The 16,782-nt window shown below is 46.1% G+C and overlaps 1 protein-coding gene and 1 pseudogene across 1 annotated transcript in view; one reads left to right on the plus strand and one right to left on the minus strand.

Moving 5' to 3' along the window:
- Window positions 1–16,782, minus strand: part of MEI1 (meiotic double-stranded break formation protein 1) — a 103,603-nt gene that overhangs the window by 63,490 nt on the left and 23,331 nt on the right. Inside the window, exons 7-11 of the mRNA XM_015150474.3 lie at window positions 13,805–13,935; window positions 7,394–7,508; window positions 6,536–6,652; window positions 4,858–4,957; window positions 4,599–4,733 (exon numbers count right to left, since the gene is read on the minus strand). Coding sequence (XP_015005960.3) covers window positions 4,599–4,733; window positions 4,858–4,957; window positions 6,536–6,652; window positions 7,394–7,508; window positions 13,805–13,935 — 598 coding nt within the window. The remainder of the gene's footprint in view (window positions 1–4,598; window positions 4,734–4,857; window positions 4,958–6,535; window positions 6,653–7,393; window positions 7,509–13,804; window positions 13,936–16,782) is intronic.
- LOC114676095 (U6atac minor spliceosomal RNA) lies at window positions 15,746–15,839 on the plus strand (annotated as a pseudogene).

The following is a 16,782-nucleotide window of genomic DNA, read 5'->3' on the forward strand; positions in this document are numbered from 1 at the left end:
AATTAGGAAAGGAAATTCTGAATGAGACTTGAATGACAAGAAAAAAGCAGTCACAAAGATTTAAGGGAATATTATTTTGGGCAGAGTTGGAATAATTAGTGGCAGGAATAAGATTGATGTGTTCAAGAAACAGAAAGCAGATCAGAGGAATGAGCAAGAAGTGACTGAGTACTGCTTGTGGAGTCAGGGACCCAAATCTAATTCTTCAGATCCCAAATTGGGTATTTTTATCTATATCCTAGTCGCATGGACAAATTGAGATTGAAGTTTCTGGAATAAAGCACCAGGCAGTTGGAAATGTCATCTGGAGTTCAGGAAAACACTATAGTGGGCTGAATGGTGGTACCCAAAGATGTCAGGTCCTAATCCCTGGAACCTATGAATGTTATTTTCTACAGTAAAGTTTTCACAGAGAATCTTGAGATAAAGCAGTTATCCTGGATTATTCAGGTGGTCCCCTACATGCCATCATAAGTATTCTTATAAGAGAGAGGCAGCCAGGCATAATAACTCATGACTGTAATCCCAGTACTTTGAGAGGTCAAAGTCGGAGGATCACTTGAGGCCTGAAGCTCAAGACCAGCCTGGGGAATATAGCAAGATCCCCATCTCTACAAAAAATAAGAAAAAATTTTTTGGCCAGGTGCAGTGGCTCACGCCTGTAATCCCAGCACTTTGGGAGGTGGAGGCAGGCAGATCACGAGCTCAGGAGATCGAGACCATCCTGGCTAACATGGTGAAACCCCATCTCTACTAAAAATACAAAAACAAAATTAGCCAGGGATAGTGGCGGGCGCCTGTAGTCCCAGCTACTTGGGAGGCTGAGGCGGGAGAATGGTGTGAACCTGGAAGGCGGAGCTTGCAGTGAGCCGAGATCATGCCACTGCACTCCAGCCTGGGAGACAAAGCAACACTCCGTTTCAAAAAAAGAAAAAGAAAAAAGAAAAAAAATTTTAAGAAAAGAGAGAAAGAAAAGGCAGAGGGAGAGTATACATACAAAGAGAACAGAAGACAATGTGGTCACAGAGGCCGTGATTACAGTAATATGACCATAAGTTATGGAATGCCCACAGCCACCAGATGCTGGAAGAGGCAGGGAAGGGTTCCCTATTAGAGGCTCCAAAGGGAGTGTGGCCCTGCTGACACCTTGATTTCATCTCAGTGATACTGATTTTGGACTTCTGGCCCCTAGAACCATGAGAAGGTAAATATCTGTTGTTTTAAACCAACTTTGTGGTAATTTGGTCCTGCCGCAATAGGAAAGTAATACAGGCATTTTAGGCATGAACTACAGATTTGAGCATTATCAACATATAGCTATAGTAGCTGAAGCTCTGTGAGTGGCTGAGAGCATTCAAAGAGAAACTACAGTAAGAGAACCAGGGCTAGAGACTGGAGTTCATAGTTGTTAAAGAGCTGCCAGCTTCTGATTAAAGATGATGGAGTCAACAGATACATTTATCTCTGCTACTCCTTACCAAAATGAAACAGAATTTTCTTTCAAGATGTAAATTCAAAACAACAGAGAAAATACAAAAGACATGATAATATAACATTTTGGAAGTATAATTTGGCCCTCTGTATTGTGGATTCTGCATCCATGGATTCAACCAACTATGGACCAAAAATATTTTTTAAAACTTACAAAAAATAACAATATGGCTGGGCACAGTGGCTCACGCCTGTAATCCCATCACTTTGGGAGGCCAAGATGGGCAGATCACCCGAGGTCAGCAGTTCAAGATCAGCCAGACCAACATGGAGAAACCCTGTCTCTACTAAAAATACAAAATTAGCCGCGTGTGGTGGCGCATGCCTGTAATCCCAGCTATTCAGGAGGCTGCAGCAGGAGAGAATCACTTGAACCCAGGAGACAGAGGTTGTGGTGAGCTGAGATTATGCCATTGCACTCCAGCCTGGGCAACAAGAGCAAAACTGTCTCAAAAAAACAAAAAACAAAAAACAGCACTTTAGGAGGCCGAGGTGGGCAGATCACGAGGTCAGGAGATCGAGACCATCCTGGCTAACACAGTGAAACTCCATCTCTACTAAAAATACAAAAAAATTAGCCAGGCGTGGTAGCACACGCCTGTAGTCCCAGCTACTCGAGAGGCTGAGGCAGGAGAATGGCATGAACCCAGAAGGCAGAGGTTGTAGTGAGCCAAGATTGAGCCACTGCACCCCAGCCTGGGCAACAGAGCGAGACTCTGTCTCAAAAAAAAAAAAAAAAAAAAACCGATACAACAATAAAAAAATATATAAAATGTAAGCCAGGCACGGTGGATCATGCTTGCAATCCCAACAGTTTGGGAGGCCGACACAGGTGGATCACCTGAGGTCAGTAGTTCGAGACCAGCCTGGCCAACGTGGCAAAACCTCGTCTCTACAAAAATACAAAATTAGCTGGGCATGGTGACATGCACCTGTAGTCCCAGCTACTTGGGAGGCTGAGGCAGGAGACTTGCTTGAGCCTGGGAGGTGGCAGTTGCAGTGTGCCAAAATCAAGCCACTGCCCTCCAGCCTGGACAACAGCAAAACTCAGTCTCAAAAAAATTTTAAAATACAGCATGACAACTATTTACATTGCATTAATTTGTTTGTTTGTTTGTTTTTTGAGATGGAATCTCACTCTGTGGCCCCAATCTGGAGTGCAGTGGAAAGATCTCAGATCACAGAAACCTCCGCATCCCGGGCTCAGACAATTCTCCTTCCTCGGCCTCCTGAGTAACTGGGATTACAGGCATGTGCCATCATGCCCACCTAATTTTTGTATTTTTAGTAGAGACAGGGTTTCACCATGTTGGCCAGGCTGGTCTTAAACTCCTGATTTCAGGTGATTGGCCCGCCTCAGCCTCCCAAAGTGCTGGGATTACAGGTGTGAGCCACCATACCCCGTCTACATTGCATTGACATTGCATAGTCGTCCCTCAGTATCTGTGGGGAATTGGTTCTAGGACCTCTGAAGATGCCAAAACCAGGATGCTCAAGCTTCTTATATAAAATGGTATAGTATTTGCATATAACATATGCACATCCTCCAGCATACTTTATTTATTTTATTTTATTTTTTGAGACGAAATTTCGCTCTGTTGCCCAGGCTGGAGTATAATGGTGCGATCTCCACTCACTGCAACCTCCACCTCCCAGGTTCAAGCAACTGTCCTAGCTCAGCCTCCTGAGTAGCTGGGATTACAGGTGCGTGACACCACGTCCGGCTAATTTTTTATATTTTTAGTAGAGACGGGGTTTCTACTACATGTTGGCCAGGCTGGTCTCAAACTCCCGACTTCAGGTGATCCACCCACTTCAGCCTCCCGATGTACTGGGATTGTAGGCATAAGCCACCACACCCGGTCCTCCAGTATACTTTAAATCATCTCTAGATTACATATAATACCTAATACAATGCAAATGCCATATAAATAGTCATTATACTGTTTGGGTGTTCTTTTTTTTTTTTTTTTTTCTTGTGAGACAGAGCCTTGCTCTGTCACCCAGGCCAGAGTGCAGTGGCGCAATCTTGGCTTACTACAACCTCCGCAGCAATTCTCGTGCCTCAGCCTCCTGAGTAGCTGGGACTATAGGCATGTGCCACCATGCCCAGCTAAGTTTTTGTAGAGAAGGGATTTTACCACGTTGGCCAAGCTGGTCTTGAACTCCTGACTCCAGTGATCTGCCTGCCTTGACTTCTCAAAGTGTTGGGATTACAGGGATATGCCACTGTGCCTGACCGGGTTTCTTTTGTTTTTTTTTTTCTATTTTCTTTTAAGACAAGGTCTCACTCTGTTACCCAGGCTGGAGTGCAGTGGTGTGATCTCAGCTCACCTCAACCTCTGCTTCCCAGGTTCAAGCAATCCTTCCACCTCAGGCTTAGAGTAGCTGGAACTATAGGTGTGCACCACCATGCCTGGCTAATTTTTGGATTTTTAGTAGAGACAGGTTCTGTCATGTTGCCCAGGCTGGTCTTGAACTCCTGGGCTCAGGTGATCCAACCCACCTTGGCCTCCCAAAGTGCTGGGATTACCGGTGTGAGCCACCATGCCCAGTGTGTACTGTATTGTTTAGGGAATAATAACAAGAAAAAAAGTCTATACACGTTCAGTACAGAGACAACCATCCATTCTTTAAAATTTTCAGCTGGGTGCGGTGACTCACGCCTGTAATCCCAGCACTTTGGGAGGTTGAGGCAGGTGAATCACCTGAGGTCACGCATTCGAGACCAGCCTGGCCACCATGGTGAAACCCCGTCTCTAACAATAATGCAAAAATTAGCCGGGCATGGTGGTGCACACCTGTAATCCCAGCTACTTGGGAAGCTGAGGCAGGAGAATCACTTGAACCCAGGAGGCACAGATTGTATTGAGCTGAGATCGCACCATTACACTCCAGCCTAGGCAACAAGAGCAAAACTCCATCTCCAAAAAAATAAAAAAATTAAAAAAAATCAATCCGTGGTTGGGTGATTCCATGGATGTGGAATCCACAATTATGAATAGTCAACTATATTAGGTATTATAAGTAATCATCAGCTGCCCTGGCCTCGACAGGCCCTTAGGTACATGCAGGGATGGAAAGTTTAGCCTGCCTGGGTCTCTCACCTCAGAAAAGCAGAAGTGGCCTTCACAGCCTCAGCAGCCACCTCCAGCACAGGGCTGCTAACTGCTTCTTGGAGGGCACGGCCAGCATCTCTGCACATGGCTGAGTTTGTGAACAGCTTGATCTCCTCTGGCTGCCTGAGAAATGGTAGATGAGAAATGAGTAGGTGAACTCTTATCACTGACCCCACCAGGAATGAAAGCCCACTTTTCCTTCTGCAGTCTGGCCCCTACAAGCCTCATGTTCTACCACTTTGCTCACCGGGTCAGGATTTCAGTGAAAAGCAACAGGCCCTGCTTGTGCAGCTCTGTGTTGTTCATCTCCAGGCTCCCCTGCAGGCTCCTCACCACTGCCTCGATCCCTACCACAGGATGACATGACAGAGGCCAGGGATCAGTGCTCTCTTGTTCCTTCACTGCCCACCCAGGAGAGGTTACAGGCTCCAGACAGCATGTATCAGTTGGAGGCCACTCGTGGAGGGACCCTGACAAGATTGAGCTAATGGGACCAGACTGTGAGATCTTTGAGGCTGGGCCCTCATCTGATTCATCTCCCCAACACCCAGAACAAGCCATAGCACAATCCCTGGCACTTGAGGTTTTCACTGAACACCTACTGACCAAGATGTATTTTCTCCACTTGGCATACTCCTGTTCCTCCTTGGAGAATCAGGTCAAAACCCCACTCCTCTAAAAAGCTTTCCCTGATCCACTTAGAGCTGTGACTCTCCCCTGTGACCCCACAGCTCCTGTGCTTCCCTCTAGCAGAGCTCTAATCAGCTCATAACGAAATTTCCCTTTGCATATCTCTCCCTTTTCTGAGGGCAAGGACCAATGTTATTTGTTATCTCTAAATTTCCAGGTTCCAGCCTGGTGCCTGGCTTATACTAGGAATATAAAATGAATGACTGAATATGCCTACTCTAAAAATCTAGATGTGATATAATAAGTCCCAGACAGCAGGCTCACACCTGTAATCCCAGCACTTTGGGAGGCTGAGGCAGGCAGATCACCTGAGATCAGGAGTTCGAGACCAGTCTGGTCAACATGGTGAAACCCCATCTCTACTAAAAATACAAAAACATTAGCCAGGCATGGTGGCAGTCACCTCTAATTCCAGCTACTCGGTAGGCTGAGGCAAGATAATTGCTTGAACCCGGGAGGCAGAGGTTGCCGTGAGCCGAGATCGTGCCATTGCACTCCAGCCTGGGCAACAGAGCAGGACTCGGTCTCAAAAACAAAAAAAAGGTGCCCGACGTAGTGGCTCATGCCTGTAATCCCAGCACTTTGGGAGGCCAAGGTAAGTGGATCACAAGGTCAGGAGTTCAAGACCAGATTGGACAACATGGTAAAACCCCCATCTCTACTAAAGATACAAAAAATTTGCTGAGTGTGGTGGCACATGCCTGTAATCCCAGCTACTCAGGAGGCTGAGGCAAGAGAATTGCTTGAACCTGGGAGGCGGAGGTGGCAGTGAGTCGAGATCACACCATTGCACTCCAGCCTGGGTGACAGGGTGAGACTCCATCTCAAAAAAAAAAAAAAAAAGTCCCAGACAAGGAAGGATAGTTTCAAGAAACTTAGAAAGAATAAATTAGCAAAACTTAGAGACTACCTGGATGGTTAGAAATCTGGGGCATGGGAAATAACTAAATCTAAGGTTGAGTAACACTGTTTAGAGTTGTTGTTAACATGCAACAGGAATTCATTTAGTGGCTAAGAGAAGTGTCCTTCTCTTGCTGAAGCGTCTAAACATATACACTTCTGATAATCAGTGAACAGCAGAACATTTGGGTATCAATACTTGCATATGAAATCTGGTAATGAGTTTGGGCTGATGAAATGTCTAGACTCAGTGCTCCCCTCCAAGGTGGAGGCTTGCTGCTACCCAACTGTCTGTCTACCCAACTCAAAGCTAGTACAGGACCCTTACTACCAACCATACACCGTGTGGCACTTGGAAAAAAAGAGTGGCTCTTCTGCCAGGAGTGTCAAGCAGTTGTAGCTGGACCAGACGAGCATTTCACTGGAAGAAGAAAGATGCTCAAAGAGGAACTCTGACAAGGAAGAGGATGAGAAAACAATAAATGACAGTCATGTGATCACGATCCCTTAACTGATGCTAAGGCTTTGGATTTATTCAGCATCTTACTCTTGCTACTTCATCTGTTCACATATCCTCCCCATAAGTCATGATCATTAATCCACTAATAAACCTGGAAAGTGCCCTTGGTTATGGTTTACCTCTTCTTTTTAACAGATGGGGAAACTGAGTCCCAGAGAAGAGGCACTATTAGTGGCGCAAGTAGGATTGGAACCTAAGTCTCCTAATTCTCAGAATGGGCAGTGGTGTGGATGAAGGGAAAAGAGTTTTTAAGAGTCAGAGGGGCTTGACTTTTTATCCCATCTCTGCCACTGACTAGGCCTGCCAATTATTTCATTTTCTGATCCTCAGTTTCCTTATCTATAAAATAGCGAAGATGAAGACCTAAATGTGGTAACATTTGCAATGTACCTCATAACAGTCCCTGCTCATAACAGTCCCTTGAAAAATACTGTTTCCTGTTGCCTACCTGGTTCACAGGTCTTTCCACCACCCCACATTAGGGTTTTATTCATAGGTGACCAAATAAATGACAAAAATCAGTAACAAATTGCTCAAGGTCATACAAGAAATCTGTAGCAATAGGATTCAGATGTTATGAGACATAGTTCATAGGGTCTGTCATACACAATTGAACCTGTCACCACCCCATCCTTCTAATATAGGGCGGAGAAGGTTAGAAGCATTCCCCTACCTGGGATGTCAGCATGGATGAAGGCCGGGGCATGCTTTGCTGGGGAGTGGACAAGCACCGCAGTTATACAGTGAGCACTGGCCACCTGCAGGGTTTCATCTCTAGAAAGGAGAAGCTGGAGAAACAGGCAGCGAAAAGTAACCCAGTCACACCACCAACAGGACCAGAAAAACTGGCCTAAGTGCCTCAGGGCAATAGCCTAATTCATTTCTGATCCTTCCTGTCCTACATGGCACCAGGCACAAGGATGGGGCTCAGGAGAGCCGTTACGGATTATGGGAAGGGGTCTCTGTGAACAGCAGCAGGTGAGAAAAATAACGAAAGAACACAATGTAAAATCCACCAGGGGCACTCAAAGAACACTGTAACTGTCATCAACAATGAGTGCTCAAGCCTTCATTAACAAAAGTACTTTCAAAGTCCTCATCTGGTTTATTTATTTATGAAACAGGTCTCACTCTGTTGCCCAGGCTGGAGTGCAGTGGCATGATCATGGCTCATGGCTCAATGTAACCTCTGCCTCCAAGGCTCCAGCGATCTTCTCATCTCAGCCTCCTGAGTAGCGGGGACTACAGGCACATGCTACCATGCCTGGTACCTTTTTTTTTTTTTTTTTTTTTTGAGACAGAGTCTTGCTCTGTCGCCCAGGCTGGAGTGCAGTGGCATGATCTTGGCTCACTACAACCTCCGCCTCCCTGGGTTCAAGCGATTCTTCTGCTTCAGCCTCCCGAGTAGCTGGGACTACAGGCGTGCACCACCACACTCAGCTAATTTTTGTATTTGTAGTAGAAACAGGGTTTCACCACATTGGCCAGGCTGGTCTCAAACTCCTGACCTCATGATCCACTTGCCTTCGCCTCCCAAAGTGGTGGGATTACAGGCATGAGCCACTGCGCCTTACCTTGTTATTTTTTTTTTTGACACAGGGTCTCACTTTGTCACCCAGGCTGTAGTGCAGCCATATGAACACAACTCACTGCAGCCTCAACCTCCCCAGTGTAAGCAATCCTCCTGCCTCAGCCCCCCAAGTAGCTGGGACCACAGGCATGCACCCTGACCCTGGCTAATTTTTAATTTTAATTTTAATTTTTGTAGAGACAGAGTTTCACCATGTTGCCCAGACTGGTCTCAAATTCCTGAGCTTAAGCAATCCACCTGCCTTGGCCTCCCTGAGTACTAGGATTACAGGCATGAGCCACCATGCTCAGCTCCAGCTCATTTTAAAATTTTTTATAGAGACAAGGTCTCAGTATATGGCCCAGGCTGGACTTGAACTCCTGGGCTCAAGTGATCCTCCCACCTTGGCCTCCCTAAGTGCTGGGATTACAGGCATGAGCCACTGCGCCCAGCTCTCCCTCATCTGGCTTTGATGTTTACAACAATTCTGTGACATAACAAGGAAAGGTTCTACTATAAACCTCAATTTACTGAGTGCACAGAAAAGATTTAACACAGTAGGCCGGAGGCTATCCTTAGAAAACCCTATCAGCAAGGCTGACTCTTGGCTGGGTTTGGGAACTTGGATTTCAGGAGGGTTCCTACCAGAACTGAGAGAGTGGGCCGGGTGCGGTGGCTCAAGCCTGTAATCCCAGCACTTTGGGAGGCCGAGATTGGCGGATCACTAGGTCAGGAGATCAAGACCATCCTGGCTAACACGGTGAAACGCCGTCTCTACTAAAAAATACAAAAAACTAGCTGGGCGAGGTGGCGGCGCCTGTAGTCCCAGCTACTCGGGAGGCTGAGGCAGGAGAATGGCGTAAACCCGGGAGGCAGAGCTTGCAGTGAGCTGAGATCCGGCCACTGCACTCCAGCCTGGGCGACAGAGCGAGACTCCGTCTCAAAAAAAAAAAAAAAAAAAGAACTGAGAGAGTGGCTCATTGTGACTAAACTATTTGTACAATGAACAGTTGACCTTTGAACAACACAGGCTTGAACTGTGTGGTTCTACTTATATGCGGCCTTTTTTCAACTGAACGCTGATGGAAAATGCAGTATTCACTAGATGTGAAACTGGCATATGCAGAAAGCCAGCTTACTGCGGTTTGCCAGGGCTGACTGTAGGACATGAGCATATGTGGTCTGCGTATATGCTGGCAGTCCTGCAACCAATCTCCCGTGTATACAAGGGACAACTGTAGTTTATGCTGAACACCGGTTTTCCTTCTGGGAGTCTGGAATTTTGGTATATGCTCAGCAGAGGATACCTACATGAACAGCCAGTCCCCCATAAAAACCTGGGGTGCTAAGGCTCTGATGAGCTTCTTCAGTAGGTAAGGTTTCACATGTCACAGTTCATTCCTGGGGAAATTAAGAAGTGCATCCCATGTGACCCCACCGGGAGAGGACTCTGGAAGCTTGTGCTGGTTCCACCAGACTTTGCCCCATGAACCTTTCCTTTTGCTGATATTGCTTTCCTTACACTGCCGTAAATCATAGCTATGAGTATGACTAGATGTTGAGTCCTATGAGTCCTCCTAGCAAATCATCAAACCTGGAGGTAGTCTTGGGCACCTTTAGCAACGTTAAGTTACTTACTCTAGGCTACACAGCTGGTAAGTGGCAAAGCTAAGGTGCAAACTGAGGTCAGTCAAGTCCAAATCTAGGAGTCTTCCTAAAACTGTGATGCCTCCCCCATCAGAATTTTTAGATCAGGTATATTTGCAACTCCAAACATCTCAGTGAATTTCCATTGCACTCTGAATAATATGCAAACTCCTACTGGTCACCGTAGCTATTAGGGATGCCTCTAACATTTTCAGAAATCAAAAAAGCGTTAACTGCAACCACAGATTTTAAGTATCATAGTAGCTGATTTGGGGGGAGAATAGTGCCAAACAGAATATATATCACCAGAAGAATGGAGGGCATGCCTGGTTTTACAGCTTTTAAGAAAAAGGACCAAGTAGACATGAGCCTATTCATGTCTGGTAAAGAGACATCTGAGGACTGAAAGCTTAACCCCATCTCAGCCATATTGGACTTACAAGTGGACATATAAACAGACTCCCTGTTTGTCAGGAAAAGAAAAAAAAAAAAGCCAGATTTTCTGATAGTATATAAAGGAGTTTAGAAAGTAATATTTATCTTGTTCCCTTTTATAAAATAAATGACATACTGTATTTTATTTTAAGATGCTAGTGATGTAAGGCGAGCCATTATTTTATGTACCACTAAGAAAGAAAAAGTGCTACCAATTAAACTATGATGCACCGTTGATGGTAAAATGTCTCCCAATTTCAGAGCAGTTAAAATGTGAAAAAAATGTATCTCAGAATCAAAGAAATATGATATGTATCCATTAAAACAATGATTCTTGGTTTAAAATATTCTTTTTTTGAAGTTTAATTGGTTAAATTTCATTACACTTCAATTTTGTGACTTGATAACACATTTTTAGGTTTCCCTGTTGTTGTTTATGTACCTATGTTTGAAAATGGCAACAGTAACTGCTTTTAAGTTAGTTATTACAGCTTAAAACTGCACTAAAACTTATGGAATACATGTATGATTCCTAAGTCAGAAAGCTGATCCTAGCTCATTATACTTGATGAGTGACATTTAAACTCTGAAATGGACTAAACTATTTTCTTTAGAAGTCAGTTCTTTTCTTTTCTTACTATAGTCTCAGGACAAACCTTTTCTTGCTATATTCTCCTGCCTCAGCCTCCCGAATAGCTGGGATTACAGGCACATGCCACCACGCCCAGCTAATTTTTGTATTTTTAGTAGAGACAGAGTTTCACCATGTTGGCCAGGCTGGTCTCATACTCCTGACCTCATGATCCACCCGTCTCGGCCTCCCAAAGTGCTGGGATTACAGGCATAAGCCACTGCACCCGGCCTCCCTTCTCACTTCTAACCAGAGCTCCTTCTCCTCTTCCTTGCTGCAGAAAGAGCCCCAGAGTTTGGGCAATGAACCCCTGCTATCACACGAGGGTTTGCAGCTCTGCGAGTCCCTGTGCTGAGCACTGGGGAAAGATGCCAGACTCAGGTTTTGCCCTGAAGGAGCTCCCAGCCAGTCAACCACAATACGGTATAAGGTAAGCACTGTGACAGTGGGTCACATTCTGCCTAAAGGAGCCAGGGTGACAGGGAGCCCTATAGGCTTGAAGGCTGACTCAGATTAGCAGATAAAGAGAGGAGAAAGGCCCTATAGACAGAGGAAGAGCAACTGCACAGGCACTGAGACAGGATTACCTAGCATATGCAGGACTACGGAAAGATTGCATGTGGCTGGAGCACACATGGGGTAGAAGAGACAGGAAAGTGAGGCTGAAGGAATGAGCAGGATCCAGATAAAGAGGGTTCTCAGTACCAAGCTCAGAAGCTGATCCCTAAAGCAACTGAGGTGACTTTGTTTCTATTGCTGTAAGTATTCTCCATTTTCAGGCAGCCCAGATGTGAAGGGGAAGTGTAGAGGTAAGAATTTACGGCCAGGCATGGGGGCTCATGCCTGTAATCCTAGCATTTTGGGAGGCCGAGGCAGGCAGATCACAAGGTCAGGAGTTAGAGACCAGCCTGGCCAGCATGGTGAAGCCCCGTCTCTTCTAAAAATGCAAAAAATTACCCAGGCATGGTGGCTTGGCGCCTGTAATCCCAACTACTCAGGAGGCTGAGGCAGGAGAATTGCTTGAGCCTGGGAGGCGGAGGTTGTAGTGAGCCAAGATCACGCCACTGCACACCAGCCTGGGCCTGGGCGACAGAGCGAGACTCCATCTCAAAAAAAAAAAAGAAGAATTTACAACTGAGGCTGGGTGCAGTGGCTCATACCTGTAATCCCAGAATTTTGGAGGCCAAGGTGGGAGGATCACTTGAGCCCAGGAGTTGAGACCAGCCCAGACAACACAGAAAGATCCTGTCTCTACAAAAAATTAAAAATTAGCCACGCCTCACAGCAAACACCTGTAGTCTCAACTACTCAGGAAGCTGAGACAAGAGGATCGCTTGAGCCCAGGAGGCTGAGGCTGCAGTGAGCTGTGACTGTGCCACTACATTCCAGCCTGAGTGGATAGAGCAAGACCTCGACACTTAAAAAAAAAAAAAAAGAATTTACAAATGAAAGGAAACCTACTTTCTTTTTTTTTTTTTTTTTTTGTTGTTGTTGTTGAGACGGAGTCTGGCTCTGCCGCCCAGGCTGGAGTGCAGTGGCCAGATCGCAGCTCACTGCAAGCTCTGCCTCCCGGGTTTACGCCATTCTCCTGCCTCAGCCTCCCAAGCAGCTGGGACTACAGGCGCCCGCCACCTCGCCCGGCTAGTTTTTTTGTATTTTTAGTAGAGACGAGGTTTCACCGTGTTAGCCAGGATGGTGTCGATCTCCTGACCTCGTGATCCGCCCGTCTCGGCCTCCCAAAGTGCTGGGATTACAGGCTTGAGCCACCGCGCCCAGCCAGGAAACCTATTTTCTATCACCCAGGGTGGAGTGTAGTGGCATGATCGTGGCTCACTGCAACCTCCGCCTCCTGGGTTCGAGCAATCCTCCCACCTCAGCCTTCTGAGTAGCTGGGATTACAAGTGCGCCACCACCACGCCCTTTTTTTTTTTTTTTTTGAGACGGAGTCTCGCTTTGTTACCAGGCTGGAGTGCAGTGGCGTGGTCTTGGCTTACTGCAACCTCCACCTCCCAGGTTCAAGGGATTCTCCTGCCTCAGTCTCCTGAGTAGCTGAAACTACAGGCGCATGCCACCATGCCCAGCTAATTTTTGTATTTTTAATAGAGACGGGGTTTCACTATGTGGGCCAGGATGGTCTCAATCTCTTGACCTTGTGATCCACCAGCCTTGGCCTCCCAAAGTGCTGGGATTACAGGCGTGAGCCACCACGCCCAAGTTTTTTTGTTTTTTTTTTTTTTTTTTTTTTTTTTTTTTGAGACGGAGTCTCGCTCTGCCGCCCAGGCTGGAGTGCAGTGGCCAGATCTCGGCTCACTGCAAGCTCTGCCTCCCGGGTTCACGCCATTCTCCTGCCTCAGCCTCCTGAGTAGCTGGGACTACAGGCGCCCGCCACCTCGCCCGGCTAGTTTTTTGTATTTTTTAGTAGAGACGGGGTTTCACCGTGTCAGCCAGGATGGTCTCGATCTCCTGACCTCGTGATCCGCCCGTCTCGGCCTCCCAAAGTGCTGGGATTACAGGCTTGAGCCACCACGCCTGGCCGTTTTTTGTATTTTTTATAGAGACAGGGTTTTGCCATGTTGCCCAAGCTGGTCTTGCACTCCTGGGCTCAAGCAATCCACCGACCTAGGCCTCCCAAAGTGCTGGGACTACAGACATGAGCCACCACCCCCAGCCAGTATATTGTTTTGCGCAGTAAGAAAACACTTGGAAACCTGAGATAGGAGTGGTAGATGAAGATGAGGCACAAGAAGCACTTGGGTCCCCTTGTTATTGAACCTAGAGACCAAGAATCACAAGACAATTACCTTTTTGAGCACCAAAGGCAGTGAGGTATCTCCTGATGACCCTTCGATATTCTTAGCACTTTCTCCCAGTTCATCCTTGTTCATGATCATGGACACAAAGAGATCATACTTCAACAGCTGCCTCAGTAAACCTAGGAAACAAAGGGATTGGGAAGTAAGGAGAGAGGAACACAGGCACCAGAGTCCTCCCAAGATAGCCCTTCAGACATCCCAAGAGAAATTTCTTCATGCCTCCATAAATACGAAGAATGGTTAGAATCCTTAAGTACCAATTTGCTTTTTGCACCCAGCTCTCTTCCATACAGATCTAGTGAGAGCCCACTAAGTGCTAGGCCTAAGGGTCTAGGGATTCAAAAGTAAGCAAGATAAACATAGCCCGACTGCTCCACTCAACTAAAAGTTTCATGAGGGCAGGAATAATGTGAATTTTTTCACCATAACATCACCTGGCACAGTTCCTGACACATAGCAGGAACTCAAGAAATATTTTTTGACTAACAAAGGGAGCATACACTCCTGTAGGAGAAACAAGCACAAAAACAAGTCAGACAAGGCCAGGCATGGTGGCTCACACCTGTAATCCCAGCACTTTGGGAGGCCGAGGCGGGTGTATCACTTGAGGTCAGGAGTTCAAGACCAGCCTGGCCAACATGGTGAAACCCCCTTTCTAGTAAAAAAATACAAAAAGTAGCCTGGCATGGTGGCATGTGCCTGTAGTTCCAACTACTCAGGAGGCTGAGGCAGGAGAATCACTTGAACCCAGCAGGCACAGGTTGCAGTGAACTGAGATCGCATCACTGCACTCCATCCTGGATGACAGAGTGAAAGTCTGTTTCAAAAAAAAAAAAAAATTCAGACAAATGACCCTTATAATTGTGATAAATGATATAAATGAGAAGTACCCAAATACATGAAAATGTATATAAGGATTTTATATACATAAAATCCCCTAGTGTGGGGGATCAGTAAAGCCTTCCATCAGCAAGTACCATTTAAACTGAACCTGAAAGATAAGTAGGCAAAACTAGGTGAAGTAAGGAGAAGTATTCTAGGTATAGAGAACAACATTCCAGAAAGTGAAAGAAAGCCAGAATGGTTGGGGGTAAAAAAAAGTCCAGAAATTATGTTTGAGAAGTAGTCACAAAAGACCACATAAGCTATGTTAAGGATTCTGGTCCTTATGCTGGGATTCATGGTAAGTCACTAAAGTGTTCCAAATAATACATACTTTAACAAGTAAAGAAATGCTTGTCAGAATATTAAATATTAAAATTAAATAATGTGGAAAAAAGCCCAGAGGACCATGGGAAATCAAATGAAGCATCTAATCTAGCCTGGAGGCTCAGGGAAGGCTTCTGTAAGAAGGTATTTGAACCAAATCTTGAAGGATGAGAAGTTGGATGCGAGCCAACTTCTGGGCAGAGGAGTATATAAAGGCAGGAGAGCATGGTGTGTTCCTGGAGATGCATTTGGTTCAGTAAGGCTGAGTTAGGGTGGGGACAGATAGAGAAGTGAGAGATGAGGCTTGAGAGGTTAATAAGGATTAGACCATAAACAGTTTATGAGCATAGTGGGACCCCATCTCCACATATACACAAAAAAATTAAAATGCCTGGCAAGGTGGCGTGCCCCTGTAATACCAGCTACTTGGGAGATTAAGGTGGAAGGATCACTTGAGGCCAGGAGTTCGAGGCTGCAGTGAGCTATGAACATGCTACTGTACTTCAGCCTGGGCAACAGAACAAGGTCCCATCTTTAAAAATAATAAATTAAATTAAATAAGAACTTATGAGGATCTTGGGTTGTAAAGTAAGTGAATAAGATGATATAAGACAGAATATAAGACCCATAGTGCTTCAAGGGTCCAAAGGATGTGACTACACCCCTGGCTAAGGGGAGAGGGTGGGAAGGCAAGGCTCCAGAGAAGAGGTGGCCTTTAAAGTGTTGTCTGAAAGGAGAGAAAGTTAGCACTCCCCTTGACCAGGATAAATGAGGCCCTCGGGTCTGACAAACATGCATAGGGTGAATTTTTTTTATTATTTAAAAAAAAAAAAAAAAAAAAGAGGCTGGGCGCGGTGGCTCATGCCTGTAATCCCAATACTTTGGGAGGCCAAAGCAGGCGGATCACGAGGTCAAGAAATTGAGACCATCCTGGACAACATGGTGAAACCCCATTTCTACTAAAAATACAAAAATTAGCTGGGTATGGTGGCACACGCCTGTAGTCCCAGCTACTCGGGAGGCCGTGGCAGAAGAATCACTTGAATCTGGGAGGTGGAGGTTGCAGTGAGCTGAGATCATGCTACTGCATTCTAGCCTGGTGACAGAGCGAGACTCCATCTCAAAAAAAAAATTAAAGGCCGGGCGCGGTGGCTCAAGCCTGTAATCCCAGCACTTTGGGAGGCCGAGACGGGCGGATCACGAGGTCAGGAGATGGAGACCATCCTGGCTAACCCCGTGAAACCCCGTCTCTACTAAAAAACACAAAAAACTAGCCGGGCGAGGTGGCGGGCGCCTGTAGTCCCAGCTACTCAGGAGGCTGAGGCAGGAGAATGGTGTAAACCCGGGAGGCGGAGCTTGCAGTGAGCTGAGATCCGGCCACTGCACTCCAGCCTGGGCGACAGAGTGAGACTCTGTCTCAAAAAAAAAAAAATAAAAATAAATAAATAAATAAATAATAAATAAATAAAAAAAGAGGTAGCATTTAAAAACAGAAATTCTGGCTGGGTGTGGTGGCTCATGCCTGTAATCCTAGCACTTGAGAAGTCCAAGGCACGTGGATCTCTTGAGCCCAGCAGTTCGAGACCAGCCTGGGCAATATAATGAGACCCAGACTTTACAAAATTTTTTTTTAATTAGCCAGGCATGGGCTGGGTGCGGTGGCTCACACCTGTAATCCCAGCACTTTGGGAGGCCAAGGCGGGCGAATCACAAGGTCAGGAGATGGAGACTGTTCTGGCTAACACGGTGAAACCCCG

This window comes from Macaca mulatta, chromosome 10 (genome assembly GCF_049350105.2).
Source record: "Macaca mulatta isolate MMU2019108-1 chromosome 10, T2T-MMU8v2.0, whole genome shotgun sequence".
Classification (NCBI taxonomy): Eukaryota; Metazoa; Chordata; class Mammalia; order Primates; family Cercopithecidae; genus Macaca; species Macaca mulatta.